Source organism: Osmerus mordax, chromosome 11 (genome assembly GCF_038355195.1).
Source record: "Osmerus mordax isolate fOsmMor3 chromosome 11, fOsmMor3.pri, whole genome shotgun sequence".
NCBI classification, from domain to species: domain Eukaryota; kingdom Metazoa; phylum Chordata; class Actinopteri; order Osmeriformes; family Osmeridae; genus Osmerus; species Osmerus mordax.
The window spans coordinates 10,100,346-10,121,017 of record NC_090060.1 but is presented as its reverse complement, the minus strand read 5'-3'; the positions used below and the strand labels follow the sequence as shown (position 1 = coordinate 10,121,017).

Genomic DNA, 20,672 nt, shown 5'->3' with positions numbered 1-20,672 from the left:
CATTCCACCCTTCACTCTCTGTAAGCAGTAAGAAAGAAGATAAAAGAGGTGTCCCATTAGGAGTGGGAGTCTGTATTCAGATCTCCAGAGCAGTACACCTACCTACTGCTAGTCAGAAGGGCTTTTCCTGGAGACCTCACAGTGAGACAACAGCACACCCGTCTGTGTCCCGGCAAAGCTAGGATTACCGATTCAATGTAAAACCTTGCAATTAATATATTGCACTTTTCAAAAACCTGTTTGCTGGCGGCTGCTTCATCGATTTCAGCATTATCAGGGTCAGATCAATCTAATTCAAAGCTTTTTGCAAGCAACGAACCCTGGAATTGATTCATGGGACGGTGATAGTCATCTATTATAGAATCAAAATGTCCCACAATTCCATTGTTTTGCTTTGGCAGTATTTTAATAAATGACTCAGTTCTAATGGAAGCAACGCAGGGTCAGTGGTAATATGATTTCCTGGTGCTGGGGACTTGGAGGCGTGGGTTGAAAGCAGGGCTAAATCACAATGATCATTATGGATCATGGCTGACTGTCAGTCCTTGCACATGTTAAGGTGACACTGAGCGCCATTCCCTGGCTCAGTAATAGGACTGTTATGATGGCTATTAGATCAACGTGTCAATTACTATTACTCAAGCTGGTCTTTGGGTCTGATGGATAGAAAGGGGTCAAAAACAGTTGCTGTGTGAGAGCAAGATAAACACACACTGCAAAATATTCATATTCAGACTATCAGGCCATTTCCATTGTACAATGACTGTACATTGTATTTTCTTTGAGAAGGTGCAAAACAGGGAAAAGGAATTCCAGGTTATGTCTGGAAAAATATCACACACACACACACACAGCTGAGACAGGCAGTTTGACCTCCAGCTTAAAGACTAAGTGGTCTGAATTGAAAAATGGATGACCTTGGCCTTTTCCAACCTCACAATATATCAGACAGGAATTTGCCTAATCCTAAATTACTAGATAATTACAAAGTACTATGTTGTAAAGTAATGAAAAAAAAAAATCTAAAATAAGACAGGCATTTAGCAACCTGCTAAATCCATCTCCTGTCAAAAAAGGCTCACCAATAAAAAGAACCATGAATCAGGGTCATTTACTATCCAGTGCTGCTACTGTAGCTAGCAGACATTAAAAAAAGAAACCTGTTGACACAGAATCCGTATGAGACTTTTACAACCGGAGAGTGAGTCTCTATTTTAGCAACACAACGGCTTACATTGGTCGTTATGGCCATTATGTCAAACACATACCATTTAATGATATGCTTTTTTAAGAAACATTATGGCATCTGTTATTTTAGCTGTAACACTAGTGTGCTGTGCTTGCGCTTCTCTGAAAGGGTGACTTCTAGTCGACGGAATTGGAAGGGTTTTAATCTGTAGGATTTTTGTTTTATGAAAGTGAACCGATGAGTAAAAACCGCATCCACTTCTTGTGGCAGGGCGATCCGCAGGGGAAAACCTGGAAAGGGATTTAAAACGAGGCAAATAAATGTATTTACAAGGGAAGAACGTCATCACGTTTCCGAATGCAGCCCATTTTTTACGAGCTGCCTGAATGTGAACGACAATCACACGGTGGAAATGCAAAACAAACACAACCTTCAATCATGATGTTGATCGGGATGTCAGCAGGCTGGAAGTGTTGTGAGAGGGGATGAGAATGCCCACATCAGGAATTCCATTTCATACCAACTTTGGGTATTCTTGTACTCGTATCAACAAATGGGTTGAACTTTGTAGGATGCGTCCACCGTAAATATATATTTTAACAGCAACCAAAAAAAATTAAGAAGTGCTCAGCAAATCACCCATCCAAATGCACCTATTTTAGACTAATTATGTTAGTATTGGATGTTAGGAAGATCTGTTTATTTAAAATGTAATCACATCTTGTTTTGCTTGCTTCTTTGAGAGATACTTTGTCAGGAAAATCCTTTTTTTATTTTTTTTATTTTTTTAAACTAAGGACATACAAATTTGCAGAACTAATCTTTGGACCAAGATCAAACTCCCTGTCCTTGATTTAAAACACTCTTTTCTACTTGCAGACAAAAAAAAAAGGTACATATGACAGCAATTACAGTATTTACATAGGAATCAAGAGATGTGGGTGGCAAAAGAGACAACATTCAGGAGGTTTGACTAGTTCTTCCCAACCAACCACCCACCCACCCCCCACCCACTTCTTTCTCCACACATCCTTTCCCCTCCAAACGCCTTCTCCTCCCGTCTTCTTCCTCTTCTCGGACTCAACACACAACAAACGCTGGCCACATCAGAGGCTGCTGCGGGCCCAAGGGGGGCCACAGTGATTCCGGCACGCCGCGGGCATTAGCGGGAAAGTAATTAGGGTAAAAAGTTCAACCGCAACTTCATGTCTGCAGCCCTGCCAGAAAAAAAATTCCTCTACGTAAAATTCCTCTATTCCTCTACAGTACAGTACAACGGCATATTGAAAACACATTCCCCAGTGATGCAACTGTGTTCTTTTGCCACAGTGTTCAATGACTAAACCACACAACAGTCACACAGGTGGCACTACACAGAAGCAACTCAAAAGCTATTCCTTGTAAAAAAAAAAAAAAGACTGTCTGATAAGACACTGGCCACTTAGACAATAACAGAATAGAGTCACATTATGAGATATCCATCAATATAATTTAATGGCCTGGAACATTAAATTACATATAACATAAGGAAACAATACCACCGAATCAATATCCAACAGAGATGAAGGCAGCATTAATCTCAGGAGTTAAAATGCTCTCATAAATCATAGAATTATGAGTATTTATTAATAACCCATAACTTGCAATATACCAACTCAATGTGTAACAATTGATGAGGGTAAAAGTAGTACAAAAGATATATTATTTTTCAAAAGCCCAATGAGTCATTTTGGTAATTAAGAAACAAATATAGCTATCAGTGACAGAATGAAAACATACAAATGGAAAATATGGCAGACTGCTTTAAACTCCTCAAAGACACATTTCAAAGGAGTCTTCTTTTCCTTAGAGACCTTGAGTTATATGACTGTACAGTCTGCACGAAATGCACCGAGCCAAGATCTAAGGAGCAACCTGCACCTGCAGACTCTCAGAGCAACTTAAGAGGAAGGAGAATCCATGACTGAACGACTGAGTGCTAAATACCGTTAGCATCCCTCTGGTCCATTCCACTCTCTTATCGACAGTAACAGCTTCCAAGTTGAAAATATGTCTACGTAACGAGCTGAACCCTGGTTCAAATCCCATGTTAAAGTAGTGTACTGGTTTCTTTCCAGGAGAGGTACTTAACCTTGGTTTCACTAAATTGGTTATATGTCATCCTTGCACAGACCAAATTATGAAAATGTATCAAATTAATTGTCATGGACAGCATTGTCAGAAATGTACCTATTTGAAAGAAATTTAGATTATGTGAAACTGTTCAGACAGTAAAGGGCTGTGGCAAGCACACTGTATGAGCTATTCTGTCAACTGAAAAATAATTACACATCATTCCGACAGTCAAGGAAATGTTTATGTATACTACTTCCAGTACTACTGTGTTTAATCTGACTTCCTATTTGAGGAGGGAAAACTGGTGAGGCAGAACATATTTTCGGCAGACAGAAAACAGACGTGCAAGTCAAAATAAACTCTTCAAAACGAAGCCAGAGACTGGCCAGTTTTACCAGTATGACTGCCCCCAAAAATAGGAAGTTAGGATGAGATTACAGACATTCGCCATTCATGAAAACAAGACAAAAGCGCATGATTTCATCCAAACATTTTTTTAAGTGATCACGACATCCACACTGACAGATTTTTTATAAACAAAGATCAGTATCCATTTCTAAATGTACTTGAGTCCTGCACACACTTTAATGTGTTTGAATCAACTAGGAAACATTGTAAGCACAAAGGGCACCAATATTAGAATAGAGGTCATACAGCTGCTCAGACTCTTGATTCGTCTTGAATTATTAACAAACTTCATAGCCAATGGACCGCACACATTGGCTGTAGTGTGTGTGTGTGTGTGTGTATGTTTGTGTGTGCATGGAGTACAAGGATCATAGTGTGCCTGAGAGAAGAACCAACGGTCTCATGCTAGCTTTAAAAAGCGTCACATATCCAAATCCCTTTAATCTGGTGCTTCTTTTAATACAAACACTTGCAGATTTCCATTTAATACACTTTAGAAAGGGGGACACCTCGCATCTGTTTGGCTAAATCTGTCATGAAAATGCAATGAAAAGTGAGGCTTAGTATCACATAAGGCTTTCTTTTAAATGTTATGTTGAATGAGTGGGGTTTATCGCCTGCAATACTGTAATTAATAACGAGCCATTAGGTGACAACAGGACTTACTATAGAGAGGCTTTGGATAAAGACGCTGGACAGGCACATGACATGTATCCTTTAGGATCACTCTCGCCTTGTTTACAAGTGTCCATTTTGATTACAAATGGGGTTTTGATGCAGATTCAGAGCGTCTGTTAAATGACTAAATGTAGATAAAAGCACAGATAAAATGTGATGTTTATACTTACTTTAAACACATTCTATCCTCAGTTTTGAAAAACCTTGACTCAGCCCGCAGATTTATTACACTGTTATCTGTTAGCGATGAACCATTATTTCTGTCATGGTTGTTTGTATAGACAAGATACTATATATTTTGCTGCCTCAGAATTCCAACAACAACCTAAAAAATTTAATATTTATGTTATTTCATAAGAAAAACTGGAAATTAATTGTATTAAGTAATAATACTTAATATTTGACAAAAATATACTCCAGAATTTGAATTACAGAATTGTAAATCACAGAGATACCATTTAAAAGAGACTGAAAAGTCAGACAGTGGTGGCAGGTTACACTACAGCTGCTGCCCAGGGCCTTTTGGGGGGGTCAACACAGGCTCACGTAGCCATGGTGACCACATGATATCACTGTAGTCTCCAAATGTCGAGGGACCCCAAAAAACTAATGACGTAGTAATCTCCATTATGACAGAAGACTATATTGGTTAGAACAGAGAGACAGAGACAGAGAGAGAGACAGACAGACAGAGACAGAAAAACAAATGCACCCACAAGAAGCATCTGGAGGGGTGAAAACGTCAGTGAATCTACTGACAGACTTCTCTGAGACTGCAACAGTCCAGTTCTCAGTCTGGAGGATAAAAGGCAAGCTTCGTGGCAATCAACATTTACCCTAGGAGAGTGTCCTCTGAGACACCCACAAATGGTTAAGCACCTCTGCATTACCCATACAATTTGCCTTCGTTGTGAAAAAGCAGCCTTAAATCTTTCAAAATTGTAATACCTGCAGACCTTATTAGAATGAAAGAAAAGAATAAGAATGACGGCAGGGGTTGGAAAACACAAATCCTTTCCAGATCTGTGAGGAGGCATACCAGGGCTTGCAATGGCACAGGCATTCTTGACTAATTCCCAAAGCCCACTGGCACCGGTGCAGAGCATGAAGGGGACGCACATGTAACTTTGCTGTCAGGAAAATCACTAGATCCATACATTGTTGGGACTTAAAGTATAATCCTTTCCATTGATAAAATTATGTTGAGTGTGCCTGGCTGGGTTAGTCCACAAATAGAGGGATCGGCACACTTTTTTTTTTCATTCTCTGGTTTTCCTTTAATTTGCAGATCTTGTAATCTAAGCCTAGAGCTGACTGAACCAACTCCTTAACCGGCGCTCCTGTAGCGGCCAAGACTCCAATCTGTTTTCCATTTAAGTGTCAAGACGGCATCCTTTTTGGTGGTTGACAAAAGCTGTTATTTCAAAATGATTATATGCTAAAAACTGTGTGAGGACCTTAGTAAGTGTACGACCCAGCCCAATGGAAAGTACTGTGCCCTTAGGGGGTTTTCCTGCCTATTAATGTAGTGTTCACCAAACACTTCTCTACAAGACGCCACGGGCCTTGCCATTCAGCCAGAGGTCAGGGTTTCTGCCTTTCAACACAGTGCATGTTTTCAGCATTATCGCCAAGCGTCGCATGGGTGCTCAGCCAAACCGTCAAAACCCTCCCTGTGTCTGCGTCAGTGACGACATGGCAAACGCTGCAGCGGCGGCGGCCGCAGTCCCTGGAAAACATCGGGAAGGTGGTCCTCATCAATGTCCAGCCGAAGACAGACTTCCTTATTTCATTTCCCGGGGAGGAAATATCGAGTTAAATTTTGTGCTGTTCTGGAAGAGGAGCAGGGAAGATGGGAGGAGCCTGGGTTAGGATGGTGGGAGGGAGAGCAAAGGGCTGTGTATGTAGAGACGAAAGCAGCACGCCCGGAGTTCTCTCTGCATTTCACTCCCACACTTTCATTCCCTCTCTCCCCCCCTTTACCAGGTCAGGACATGGTGTGCCCACTCCCCACTCCCCAAGTGGCCACATGTCTGCTTGATCTTCTCTTCTTTCTGTCTCTCTCTTTCTCCCTCTATGAAGGGAGGCTCTGAAACTCCAGTTGCTCCAATACCCAGCTTTAGTCAGCCTGACCAGCAATCCCAAAGGCTGGTTCTATCCCAGACGATCACACCCTGGGCCCCGACAGCGTACGCAAGGGTGGGGGTGGGGTCCTTTGATGCTTGTTATTACACACCGAAAATTACAGGCTTTCAAACTTACTTAAGATTTGTACCTCATAACATCTGAATGTCATGGAGAACAGTCAAAACACTCCCCCCTTTCCACACTTTTTAAAAGGGAAAATGTCATAAAGACAACAGTGACAGGACATTCAAGGGACTATGTTTACCTCCTCCATGTTGTGTTTCAAAAGTCTCTGGTACTCTATGTACTCCCCCAAGTCAGTGGTTTATCCAACTGCATTTTGTCAATCACAAAGCAAGCCTACAATGATCAAATAAGGATAAACCTACCAATAGCCAACAGCATATCTTGTTCACAATGTTGTAATGCTATATGACCTGGGCCCTGTTCCATAAAGTGAGTTTACTAAATAAGCCAGGATTATTTTGCTGTGCTGCCATATTATTTTACTTTATTAACCACTATCAGTAACATCAAAACAACATTCAAGCACATGTTTGTTTGATAATTTGAATAGTTTGAATAGAATGTTTGATAATCAAAATATGCCAACCAAAATCTGTTACGACCAGACTAGTACATAACACGTGACTCGGTCATGTTGCCGTGACAAGGGGTCTAAATGATCAAGCAGAAAACAGAGGCAGGCCAGAGAAGTAGAATGACTAGAGCAGACACGACTCTTCTCATCATGCAACAGACAAGTCAAAAAAGGGCACCCAATAAAAAAAGAGGCTGCTTCAACGCCAACTGACGTACATCACCACCGACCAATGGTCACGGTTAGCACATATGGAAACTGAATTACAAGTGAGTGAGTGAGCAGGATTCAACTTTGACCTCCTTCAAAATGCCATTTGGTTACAGCTAATGGACTGTAGCTCTGTTTAATTGACGTCAGTAAAATCCACTTTCCTACAATGGAGGAAAGTATTATACTGTAAGGTTTTTGTGCCAGGTCACTATAAGACTCATTCCTGAGTCCAAAGTCCCTTTAAGGATTGGGCATGTTTGGACATCGTGAGTTTAACAATACTTAAACTGGAATGGGAAAGTGCAAGACATAATCCACTTCCAGTTGACCTAGGAAGTGATGTCACAGGCATCAGGTTCAGGGTCAGAACTTACCCTGAGGACCCGGTACTCTTGCACACCCCCAGTAGCGGTCTCTTGTCTGCAAAACCGTCCACATTCAGAGGATCTAGAAAGCACAAGAGGAAGAGGATGAGGGACTGAAGAATTGTACAACTGAGTGACACAACAAAGAGAGATGTTCATTAAAGAGGCCACTGGGAGATCTGCTACCACTCCAGGAAGTGTGTTGATTACATTATAACAACTGCCCACAAATCATAGTATGAGGGGAGTCAAAATATCCATAAAGAATATTATATATATATTTTCCTAATTGTTTTTGGATGTTTTTCCTCCGCTCCCCTCATCTTGTATCTGTTAACTTAGTAGGGACTCATCAACACGGACCATCAAATAATGCCCGGTTTGCATTAAGATTTATGGGGAATCAAATGTAATTATATTGACATTAAAAAGGAGACTTTGATACGCCACTCTTAGCAATGTGTTGAATTCACATATTTCCACACTGAGGCACACTAGAGGAGAGAGAAAAGGGTATAGTACAGAAAGCAAGAAGAGAAAGAGAAATGGGAGGCTTCCCATTTGTCCCTCTGTTAAGGGTGGAGAAATCTTGTAACATTAATAATATAGATTTTCCTTCGTTAGTCCAGTTTTAAAGACTGAAAATGGGAGTATGGGGGCCTGAGGAAGATGTTAGCCTTTAGAGGGCTGTAATTTGGGCTTGACAGTAATCAGTGTAAGTTCCTGTGGTGTGGTGTGGGAGCCGAGAATGTTGCTCCTCCAACCCCTCACACTCCAGAACCTTCTGTCCTCATATTTCTGTCATCAGACATCTCAAGCAGTTACAATATTGAGCTGTATTACAAATGTGATGGCTCATAAAGACGAAATGGTTTCCATTTAGTAAATCAAGCGTTTAGTAAAAGTTTTTTTTTTTTTTTTAAATAGGCCTATTATCTGATGACAAAAATCGGAGTGATTCTGCATTGATTGCAAGTAAATCTGCTCAGTTTCATTCAAATGTGGGTCTGATGGCTGAGCGGTTAGGGAGTCGGGCTATTAATCAGAAGGTTGCCGGTTCGATTCCCTGGCCGTGAAAAATGACGTTGTGTCCTTGGGCAAGGCACTTCACCCTACTTGCCTCGGGGGGGAATGTCCCTGTACTTACTGTAAGTCGCTCTGGATAAGAGCGTCTGCTAAATGACTAAATGTAAATGTCCATACATCTATTCGTGAACAATAGATGGTTTTGATGTCATTTATAATAGAATTAGGTTTAGGACTGTAATTGCTGTCAAAGTTACTTTCAGTTTCAGAAAATAATACAGTTTAAATGATGGCCATGCGAGGTAGATATATACGTCAGAGACTTCTCTGTTCAACAAGCTAAAAGGAGCAACAGCTGACTACGGCATATTCCAAACATAGTCAATGATCATCTATTGTATTTGAGGACACTTGGGGGGTCAGTTGTCCAAAAGGATGGAGGATGCAAACCCTGGGAGAGTGGAGAAACGGATTTGTTCCTCTTCGGAAAACCGCTGTTTCCTCCTCTATTCTGGGAAAAGGAACCTTGCCTTATTAGAATCAACACCTATTTTCGGGACTTTTCCCAAATCCGCCCACCCAAGCTCCACATCCCAAACAATTGGCCTTTTAACAGCCGGCCACAGTGCAACACTGTTTGCGCCCTGGCAGATTGCAATCAGTGTCCTCCCCTCCGCTAGTACAATCCATTTCTATATTCCACAGAGAGAATCGCTCCCCTCATGTGTCGGGTGTCTGCTGCTTCCTATTACTGTAGTTAGCTTTCATCCCCTTCCAGAGCCCCCTTTCAATGCTGTCATTGTGCATTGTTGAAATCTGCCAAAGGACCGGAACATGGACCGAGAACAAAAAGCTGATTTTCTCACCAAGAAATGCCACATGCTAACAGTTCAGGGTGCTTCTCACAGCGCTGAATGATACCTGCAGTGACAGCAGATTCAAACTTCATGGCTGGAGAAGAACAAATTGGCGGAACAAAGGAAATCCAATTGAATCTGGGCCTTAGATATGTGAATGCTTTATATTAGATAGAATCAGGTGCATTGCCGGGGAATAAGTCAATTTATCACCACAGTAATAGTTAAAAATAAACTTTGATCCTGATATTTTTTCTATATGTGTGGATGGGAGTATGGGGACGAATAAACCAATGAAACATTTCCACAGGCTTGTTTTTTTTACTTCACTCTACCAGTTACCTCGCTATTAGAAGAAAAAAAAGCACAAAAAAAATCCTAAAAGCACTGCTGGCCCATGCCGTGCAGAGGTAATCCTTCACCTTTTCTTCCCTTTTATTTGTGGTCTGATTGAAAATGATTAGATAAAAACCCTGAGTATGTTCTTTGGGCTGTTTCTCTTCCTTGGCTAACCTTTAATAAATGCAATTACTCCCCATAATACAATATGGCTGATGAGACAGTTGTGATCAGAGATTCAAGGAGGTACAGGGGGGAGAGGAAATGGAAGGATGAATAAACAAAAGGGTAGAGGGAGAAAATAGGTAGGAGAAAAAAAATTAACAAGGGAAAAGAGAGCATGAAAAAGGGAACTTGAGAAGAGGGACAGAGAGATTGTTAGATAAAGGTAGAGAAACGATCAATAGATAAATCGAGAGAGAGAGAGAGAGAGAGAGAGAGAGAGAGAGAGAGAGAGGTTTACTCGCAGTTTGCCGGAAAAGTCTCTCACTTCAGAGGCAGCCAGAGGCAGCTGAGGCCAGGCCAACACTAATCTTCAAGGACTGACTTTAATATTAAGATGAGAACATGGAAGACATAGAAGGAGGGCTCTGGCAAGAGCCTTTAGTAAGAAACAGAGGGCAGCAGTCTTTAATTTCACCATGATGTATCACTGTGAAAAAAAAACTTTGCAACCCCAAACTGCTTGAATTATGACACACTTAACCTAATTTCAACTATCGTCCTTGAACACTGACAACAGATTTCAAAATATCCAAGTGATTCCTTTTTTGGAGAAAGAAAATTCTTTGTAGCATTGCAAAACGCACAAAGGAGGAAAAAAAACAAGGCGAATGTGCTTTGAAGAGCATAAATTCAGCTACAGCACATTTCCACCACTTCTGCATATTTGGTGGATAAATATTGCAGAGAAAGCGGTGGACAGAGGAGTGGTGAAGCAGTTCATGTGACATGACAAGGTGAAAACAGCTGAGCTCTCCTCTCAATTCTGGAACGACAGCGTCTTGGGACAGCATCTCTTGAAAGCGCAGTCGTACACGATGTGCATCACAGTCAAAGGATATGGGATATGACCTCAAATATAACTAACTCTAAGATGGAAAGCTGGTCTGCTTTTGCTCTAGGCTAGATTGAGTCCTCAACTAAAAAAGTGTTTGATTGAATCATGAGTCACGACTGACTCCTCAAGCTATAACTAAACTACATTTCTAGTATGTTTACCAGGCCAGCGTGGGCCTGTATTGACTGTGATGTGTTGGCAGTGAAGTCTGAATCTTGGGGATGTGACGGCAGGGAATAGAATTAGAATATCGTTATTGTACCATTATATCTCTCTCTCATAGATACTTACTGATGAGGGGAGCTGGCAGGACGCGGGCCGCTCGCACTGGGCCATGGCGCACAGAGAACAGCTCCTGGGCCTCGCCACTCAACTGAGGAGAAACACAAACACATTACTGGGGTATAAAAACCAGACTCACAGACACATGTACATAGATTGTAACACACTGCATAAACGCTCATGGTAATAACTAGCACATTCTATACAATGAGGCCTACACACACTTCAGGACTTTCATGCTGTGCCAGACTGTACACTTGTGTCTCCATCATAATAAACCAATGATAAACCCAGATTCAACCACAAGACAATGTATAGCTTCCAAGCCACATCAATGACTCTAAACTCAGACATGGACAGGGGAGACAATGCTGTCTCAGTCTAAGAACCCAGCTCGTTTAGTCTGATGGCTTTTGAATAGTGTGAAAGGGCTCTGAAAGATATGATCCTGAAGAGGAAGAAGAGATAACCGTTTCAATGTTCGCACCAGTGGATAAAAGCTGATTTAATTGCTGACCTGGCTTTGCAGGGCATTTAGATGCTTAGTTTGTAGGGATTGTCAGTAAAAATGTGGAGGTTGTGTTTAAATGACCTTAATGGAAAAAGGCCATGTTTAAAAATGCCTCTCCTCAAGGGAAGAAAAAACAAAAAAAGGAACTAAAGGGGTAATTTTGTATTCAGCCTTTAGATACTCTGTGTACCAGTCCACCCATTGACAAATGAGGTACAGCAAATCCATTGAGCATAGAGCACTCCAACAATCATCCCACAACATTCTACACATTTTAGATATCTGTCAAAGAAGATAATGAAACACAGCCCTATAATCTTATTAGTATCATCATTAGCTGCATCTCCACCATAATAAACAAGTCACTCCTTGGTGGAGTCACCAGTTTAGCATGCTCTTAGGAGCGCTCCTGCAGTCAACAGGCGCATCCTTCCAATCATTCTATTCCATCCTGAGGCCAGGGCCAGCCAACTCGGCGATACATCCTAATAGAATTATCGACCTCAGCATGGTGACCAAGCTGCACCGGTTGGAAGGATAAAAGTCAGGTCAGGGGGAAGGCAGGAGGACGGGAGGGGTGTGGGACGGCATCAGGGACAAAGACGAGAGACAATGATGCAGGGGGGGCTGGGATACAAAGAGGGATTTGTTCACACTGTAAGAAAAATAATCTATTCCTACTGCGTGGAATGGGTTTCTCATGGTGGAGGCGGGGGGGGCACGGGGGCACAGAGAAGGGAAGTAGGAAGGGGGGGGGGGGGGTCGGGGTCGGTGGTTAAAGTGCCAGCCAAACCGCAGAGTAAAAGCTACCAAGCTCAGAATAATGGTCCCCCGTAGCATTGCAATGCAAACGAGCGGCCTACTCTTCCTGTGGCAGGCCCAGAGGGGTGGGTGACAAGGGGATTTCACGGCAGACTGGTACCACTGGCAGTAGTAGGTACATTTAACCTCAACGGGTATTGACCCTTTGACCATTAAGAGCTATGGTACTCTAAAAAAGGACCAGGACACAGACAAGAACTTGCAGGATGTTAGTTACCATATCTACTCTAACAGTTAACTGTAGATACACAAGGATTATGGTTAGTGGCAGATAAGAAGAGTGTGGCATCCTGTGTGTCAGGCTGACGTATGAATGCTTGGATATGCAGGGTCAAGCCCCTTGATGGCTTGAATTGAGGCTTGACGCATGTAATGGCACATTGTTTTAAGAGCCAAAGCCCTACTTTTGTGATTCTTTTTTTTTCTTCTTTGCGTTAAATTACAGTGAAACATGCATTATCACATTACCGGTGCCTTAATCCGCGTGTTTTAAGACCATAAACCCATCCGAGGGGATGATCGCTCTTTTTCGCAATTAGTAGTCTTTTCAAAGTGGCGGATTTGGAGCCTGTGTTTTTATTAAAAGTGCTCAGGTCCAGGCGGTGGCTCAGAGATTACCCAGAGCATGGGACCCACTGGGCGCGTTGATACTAGGAAAATACAAAAAGGGAGGTGGTGGGGTTGGTGGGAAATGGAGAGTAATGGAATTTGCTGGATTGTGTGTGGAGGTTTTAGGATAATGCCACGAAGGCTATTGTGCATTACCCTTATGCTCATACTGGCCTTACGAGGCTCTGTGGGACATAGACAACATGTGCAACATGTGCGACATTACATTAGCAGCTCATAGCAGGCCACAAGCCAGGCAATGCGCCAAATTGCTCATTTTGTAAAAAAAAAAAATATATATATATATATACACACTACCATTCAAAAGTTTGGGGTCACTTAAAAATGTCCTTATTTTTCAAAGAAAAGCACAGGTTTTTTTTCAATGAAAATAACGTTAAATTAATCAGAAATACACTATACATTGTTAATGTGGTAAATGAGTATCTAGGTGGAAACGTCTGGTTTTTAATGAAATATCTACATAGGTGTATAGAGGCCCATTTCCAGCAACTATTACTGTATGTGTTTGAATGGTACATTGTGTTTGCTAATTGCCTTAGAAGACTAATGGATGATTAGAAGGATTAGAATTAGAATGCCAAAGGTCTGCAATGTTGTAATTGCTGCAAATGGAGCATTATTTGATGAAAGCAAAGTTTGAAGAACAAAATTTATATTTCAAATAAAAATAATTATTTCTAATAATAATAATTAACCTTGTAAATTGTCTGGGTGACCCCAAACTTTTGAACGGTAGTGTATATAGACACACACTATTTTTGTTTGACTTTCATTGCATTTGTGGGTCAGATATTGTGGAAACTGGTGTTCTAATCTCTGGTCTGAACAATCGTCCACTGTGACATATATTTTCTGTTTGGGTCACATTCAGTACTTAACTGAATTGACATTTTGTTTTATTGAGTGTACTGAAAATGAATGATGCCAAATAAGCTCATACATGTGCGGACCATTCTCACTACTGGGACGCAAAGCAGACAGTGTTAACAACTCCTTTCCTTTGAAGCTGATGAAACTGTGTGTGCATGTGAGTGTGAATATCAGTCTGCTTCTATCAGGGACTGTAGCTGCGCAAGTTTTAATAATAACAGTGCCGCCCCACACACCACTCTTCAAAGTGGGTCATTACCCTCCCAACACCTCTTCAGTCCAACAATTAGCTCACGCTAGTCTGCATCTTATCAGCCCATGGCGGGCGACACCTCTCCAGTCAAAGATCCGAGTCTGAGGGGGCGGTAATGCGTGTGCACAGCAGCAGATGAAAGAAGATGAAACTGTGTGTGAGTGTGTGTGTTTTCACTGTCTTGTTTCTCGTTTCTAGGCCATTATAGAAGGTGTCAGTTTAGCAACTGTCAAAAACACTTCACAACCACTGAGGGCCAGAAACAAAAGTGTTTTCATCTTGTCTTGGAACCCAAGGCAACACCAGATACCTCCTCACCATAACCTGCCAGAGAAATAAAACTCAAGAGGGGAGATAGTGGGATAGAAGTGATAGCTGATGAAAGTTCAACTCAGTGAACCGAATAGCAATGGAACCAAAAACCCTGTTCAAGGGGTACTATACAACATAACACTGGTCTCCTCTCCTCACTGGCCTCCTCTTTAGTTCCTGCAGTAGAGCAATGAACAGCCCACAGGTTGTTCAATGCCACACCAAACTTAGTGGACAGCCTCTGCCTGTCAGTGTGTGTGTGTGTGTGTGTGTGTCCGAGGGAGAAAGTGTGTGTCGTTTCCCTTGTGGCCAGTGGATGTTTATAAAAGGGACTGATTAAGGACTTTAGTCTGTTTAGATCTCACAGGATGTATGTGAAGTTTGCATGTTTCGGTGACAGCCTGTGCATGTAACTCGATAGCACTCAAGTGAGGCCTTTGCAAAAAGTTGTGGGTTATTTGTTAATTCACCAAGCTGACAAAACCCTGTAATGATTTTCCAAAACTTTCCAAAAAGGAATTCCGTAATTATACATTTCAAATATTTCCTGGAAGAAAATCTGACACTTTAAATGTCATTAGAAACAACTTTCCAACATTATAGGCTTTGCCCATCTCACAACTACACATATAAGAAACAAAATGGAAAGATCAAATTAATTAAATAACATTGGTCAGCAGTACTGGAGGTCTTTCAAATGATTCACCTTTAACACTTTCAGATTTCGATCCATCATTCTCCTGCCAAAACACAACCCTTCAAACAACAAACATCAGGTCTGCATGAAACTCCTCCTGAATGTATGAAACAGCCACCATCTTCATGAATCTCCTCCTGAGTATGTCAACCAGCCACCATCTCCTTGCAGGGTCCATTTCCTCAGTGACATGGAGAGAGGATCAGGGCAGGGACTGATGCAGAAGCCCGTCAGCCTATCAACCCGAGAAGCTCCATCTACCACGGAGGCCTGTTTGTGTGTGTCACTCGCATCTTTTGGCTGCTGGTAATTGAGGTTCCTGAAGAGTTGTGTTGGCAAGTGAAGGTCTTTGGTTCTAAGTTACAGTGTTACTGTAGTACTGTTGTTTTGTTTGAACCCACATCAGTCCTAGATGCGTCTGGTCAATTCAGTCAAAACAATGCAAAATTATACATTCAATTTTAAATTGTCATAGAATATCAACAATAGAAAACGGTAAAGTAAGCAGTTTTGGGGGATATCCTCTGATTAAGAACTTTAGGTCATCAATATAGATACGTAAATTTATACAAGTAAAAAAACTCTATTGAATTCGGAGTGTATAAAAAACAATGGCCTTGCACTAGTCAACACTGACACCTAGTGGATAAAAGGACATATGCAAATTTGACACCTAGATATTTGTTTTGTCAATAAAAAGTCTAAGGTTGGTCTACAGAAAAAAATCATGCCCTAAAAAGACCAACAAAAGAGGCGCCCCAGTGGTTTACCGGACTAATTCACGCACCATGTAGGCTGAGGCCTTGTGGCGGCCTGGCCGGCCCAGGCCCTTTACCGCATGTTATCCCCTCTCTCTCTCCCCACATTTCCTGTCCTTCCAAACACACTGCCACCAAAATGATATCTTTCAGAAAAAGACAAATTCAAAATGAAACCAATTCTCATCTAAATGGTGCTTAAAGAGCAGAAATAGACCTGAAGGATTTAAAGAAGAACTGTCTGAAGTTGGGGGGGTTTTTTTACTGAAAAAAAAAAATCAAAGTGCTACTCACCGATATGCTCCAGACTTGCATCCCGTCAGAGTAGCCAATCATCAGGCAGAGAGGGGGTTCGCTGCTGCCGCTATGCATCTCCATGAACTCTGGAGAGCGAGCCGTGTCTGGACACAGGGAAATAGGGCAGGGGTCAGACATCTGACTGGGTGCTGCTTTGGCCAGAGCAATTATCAACAGAACTACATAGAGTTTGACAATTACATCTGTCTAACACTAACTCTTTTTATTTCACCTGTGAAAAATAAAAGTGTTGTTAGACCTTAAGAAGACAAGACACCTCCTGGACACAGGTATTCAAAATTATGAGTGTTCAGAGATTCAGAATGACTGTGACAAAAGGATAGTTACCATAACAACATCCTCAAACATGCATATAACACACTGCATTGCAGTCACTTCTACGTTTTATCTGAAGATTTCACAATGTTTACTCTGGTGACGGTCGCCCTTTTACTGGGTGTGATAAAAACGGATCCTCCAGACCTGATGGCCCTCACAGACAACCAAACCCCGTCTGTGGGGACCATATCATACTTCAGGTCTGTTTAAAGAATCATTCAAAGTTTGTAGTAATTAATTCAAAAGTAGCTGAATGTTCTATAGACAAGAGTATGATAGCATGTCTGAGCAACACAGCTGTCAGACTGAATGCAAGCATCAGAGAATGCAGTTAAACAAGTTACAATCAGTAAAATCAGTGCACACACAGTGATTACTAGTGTTACTAGGAGACTTCAGATCTGTCACAGAATTGAACCATCAACTGTTACCATAAACTTTACTAACCATTGATGTCAGCTTTTTCAAATCGAACCCAGATAATTTTCTCTTTCTCATCCGTAGGGGGCGCTCCAGTATATGCCTTAAAAGAGGAGACATTAATAGGACATGACAACAATGGCAGAATGCATGTGGAATTTGTCACCATTCAGTTTGAATTTGATTTCTTAACTGGACATGGCAATTGAGGTCTCTTATGTAATTTATCCACTCTAAGAGGACAATAGAAAGCAATGAGATAATGCAAGCAGTATGAAAACATGAGAACCTACCTGTGGGACAACATCTTGCAGGAATGTCACAACACTTTCCATATATGACTGCTCCCTGAAATGACAGATTACATTTACAGAACCTATCTATATGGATAATCAACATGGAAATACAGTTTGAGGCAGTGGTTGCAAGAGTGGCTGAAAAAAGATTAGGGAGTCATAATTATTTCTCCACGTAATGTTTTATTCTTAGGGGTCTTTAAAATATGCAGACAGGAATCTGAAGACAAAAATAATAACAACCAAATCTGAGAGTGACCTGATATAGGATTACCAACAACTGATAAAATGTGTCAACTACAACAATCAATAATTAAAACCCATCACATGATGAACTCTCCGATTGTTCGGTGTAGTAAATGTGTATGTGTGTAGGATTCCTTACGTGGCAGCCTGTGCTCGTACCACAACCCCTCCAGCACAGCGACTTGGTCTGCGCGGAGAGTCTGAGGCCATTATGTCTTTATTCTGCTGTAAAAAGACAGGGATATGACTGTTACTTCAGGCAAACACATTATTGAGGTCAATAACTTGTATTGGGATTTTATTAGACAGGATTCCTGTAGTCATCCTTGGTGCAATGTGTCAAGAACGGACAGGGAGAAAAGACTCCTATCCCATCCACTAGAGACCTAATGTTCTCCAGCTCAGGATTTTGCATTGTTGCTTAGCCATTCAATAAAATATTGAACATTACACTGTTAGCCTACATTACCTTGGATGGAAACCCCATATTTCCAATTTGCCAATGTTCTGATTTAAACATACTTAAACAAACTTCACCAAGACATGACTGAGAGACTTTGTTGCTAGCAATGGCTGTGGAACTTTGGGCAGCTAGCAATACATTATTTTTCTTAAACAACTTTGCACTTCAGTGCTGAGCAGACTTGGGAGGTCTATAGATATGCAAATGCAAGTATTTTGTTGTACATTTTATATTGTTTATTATGTTTACCGTATGCACCTGCCCACCAAAGTAAACTCCTTGTTTATGACCACTTACTTGGCGATTAAACACTATTCTGATTCTGATTATTTCGTATAGCGGATTTGCTATATCAACCACACTTTAATATCTAGTCTGAGAGAGTTTACAACAATACTAGCAGTAACACAAACCTGCAAGCTGGTAACAACATAATGGATCATTGCTCGTAACTAGTTTACGTCCTTTCTAGCTACTTAACAACAAAGATGCCGACAAACAACTGCAACTTAAATGGCTAACTACTAGCTGTTCCCAAGGTTCAACATATTTAGACTAAGCACTTGCCCGAGTGCACAGTACATGATGGATACGCTGTCAGTTGAATTGGACTATTTAACTGTTGGACTATCTTGACACTGTAAATGTCAAGATGTACTATATAGATAGACAGCAGCGATTAAAAAATAACCAGTCGACTGTAGCTTACTTGTTACCTAAAATCAATTAGAAATTAGCTAGCCAGCTCGTGCTAGCATGTATGTTAGCTATGATAAATGCTAAACTCTTCTGACTTAACAACACCAAAATCAAATGTTATGGAAAGACGGTTGCGTGACACCATAAAATAAATCATGAATCATAAATAAGCATAATAATTTAGAAATGTCATACTAACCCCAATACGTTTTTGTTTGGAAGTTGGCTTGTTTGGCTAGTAGTATGCTAGTTGAACGAAGCTCTTTATCCAACACCAAAACAGTGTAGCGGAACTATACAGCGACCCAATCAGATAATAAGTATATTTTTATTCAGCGAATCGGCAAAAGAAAAAGGCGGGTGCTTTACATTTTTTGGCCAATCAGAAGCGCAAATCATAGAGAAAAAATCTCTCATGTCTCGCGATTTCACGATTCTTCGAAACATTTCTTTTGGATGTCAAATTAATGAACCGAGAATTATTTTGGTGCATCCTTTTACGATCGATTTTGTAAGTCATTACATCTGTCGACTCGAATAAGGCTGTCATTACCTGTGATGTGCAGTAAACTCAATTGAACCCCGAAAAAGCTGTGTGTTTACATTGACTTCTCGCGAGATAACACACTGCCACGTGTTTTGGTGATGAAACTGATTTCAAACTCTGGGGCAGCATCTGGGCAGTGTAATTGGAAAAAAAAAAGTTTTACCTTCGTCCAAGTAGATTTTAGAAATGTTTGCCAATAAGTAAAGGGTAGGCTAATAGCTCAGAAATCGCAGTAGTATTTTTTATCAAGCTTATGCATTTATCTAAAGCGACATACAAACTTCAAACTGCATGAAGTAGGCCACTGCACCAAATCAATGATCAGAAGTGTATGATTCTAACAGTATTTCGGTGGATGGGGTGTCAAGGAACTGGCTGTATTGACAGTGTTAAGTAACTACATCTCATCTACGGTAGGGAAGGAAAGGTGCGTATTTGAACGGGGAGATCCGGGCCATTGAAGAAGCACCGCAAGGTAGGAGTGTGAGGATATTTGTTTGGACTGCGCAGGAACCAGACGACCTTCTGGCGTCATTGCAATCGTAAAGTTGAAGAAATAGAAGCATTAGGAAACACAGTCAGATGTTTTGTTAAGATACCAATACTTGAATGAATAATGAAATGTATATTGTTAATACTCTCTTATTGTGTTGCTTTTCCAAATTATGTAGACTAGAGCTTCAACACTTATGCTTGACCTCATCGCTACTGCTTCTGGAGTGTTTGTGTTTTCTGTGACACTGAAGTGTCTTGGAATAAAATGAATTATCTGCATTATCTGCCATTATCTGTGGCGTCAACAATCTCAGTGTTTCTGTTCTACATATTTCATGCACTTGCAACAAGTGCCAACTATTTCTCGTCTTGGTGACTCAGTTTGAACAATATGCCAAACTCAAACTATCAGAAACTCATTTAGCATGTTCTCATGCTTGTGCATGCAAAGGTGTTGTTATAGAATGTTGCAGTCAGATAGACTGGGGTACCATAACTCTCACCCGAAAACACTAAATCCCCTTGACACAAGCAACAAAGTTGTGAAATTATTGTTACTGTGCAATTAATGTTGACAAACAAACTTTATGTATAAACTACTTTCTTTATAAATCTTCTTTCTTTCTAAATATAATACTTCTCATTGTTTAAGTACTACTAAGCATTCCAGATACTTAATTTTTATAATGTGTCCAAACCAATTGGACAAGATACATTTTACATGCTTCAATTGATACAGAATACCTCAGTATAT

At 40.9% G+C, this 20,672-nt stretch overlaps 1 protein-coding gene across 1 annotated transcript in view; it reads right to left on the bottom strand.

Moving 5' to 3' along the window:
- bcas3 (BCAS3 microtubule associated cell migration factor) overlaps nucleotides 1-19,149 on the bottom strand; it is a 117,793-nt gene extending 98,644 nt beyond the window's left edge. The window contains exons 1-7 of the mRNA XM_067246481.1: nucleotides 19,076-19,149; nucleotides 17,854-17,939; nucleotides 17,466-17,520; nucleotides 17,200-17,275; nucleotides 16,411-16,517; nucleotides 11,270-11,351; nucleotides 7,706-7,778 (exon numbers count right to left, since the gene is read on the bottom strand). Of these exons, the coding sequence (XP_067102582.1) occupies nucleotides 7,706-7,778; nucleotides 11,270-11,351; nucleotides 16,411-16,517; nucleotides 17,200-17,275; nucleotides 17,466-17,520; nucleotides 17,854-17,924 (464 nt within the window). The 5' untranslated portion in view covers nucleotides 17,925-17,939; nucleotides 19,076-19,149. The remainder of the gene's footprint in view (nucleotides 1-7,705; nucleotides 7,779-11,269; nucleotides 11,352-16,410; nucleotides 16,518-17,199; nucleotides 17,276-17,465; nucleotides 17,521-17,853; nucleotides 17,940-19,075) is intronic.
- Between the last annotated feature and the right edge of the window lie 1,523 nt (nucleotides 19,150-20,672).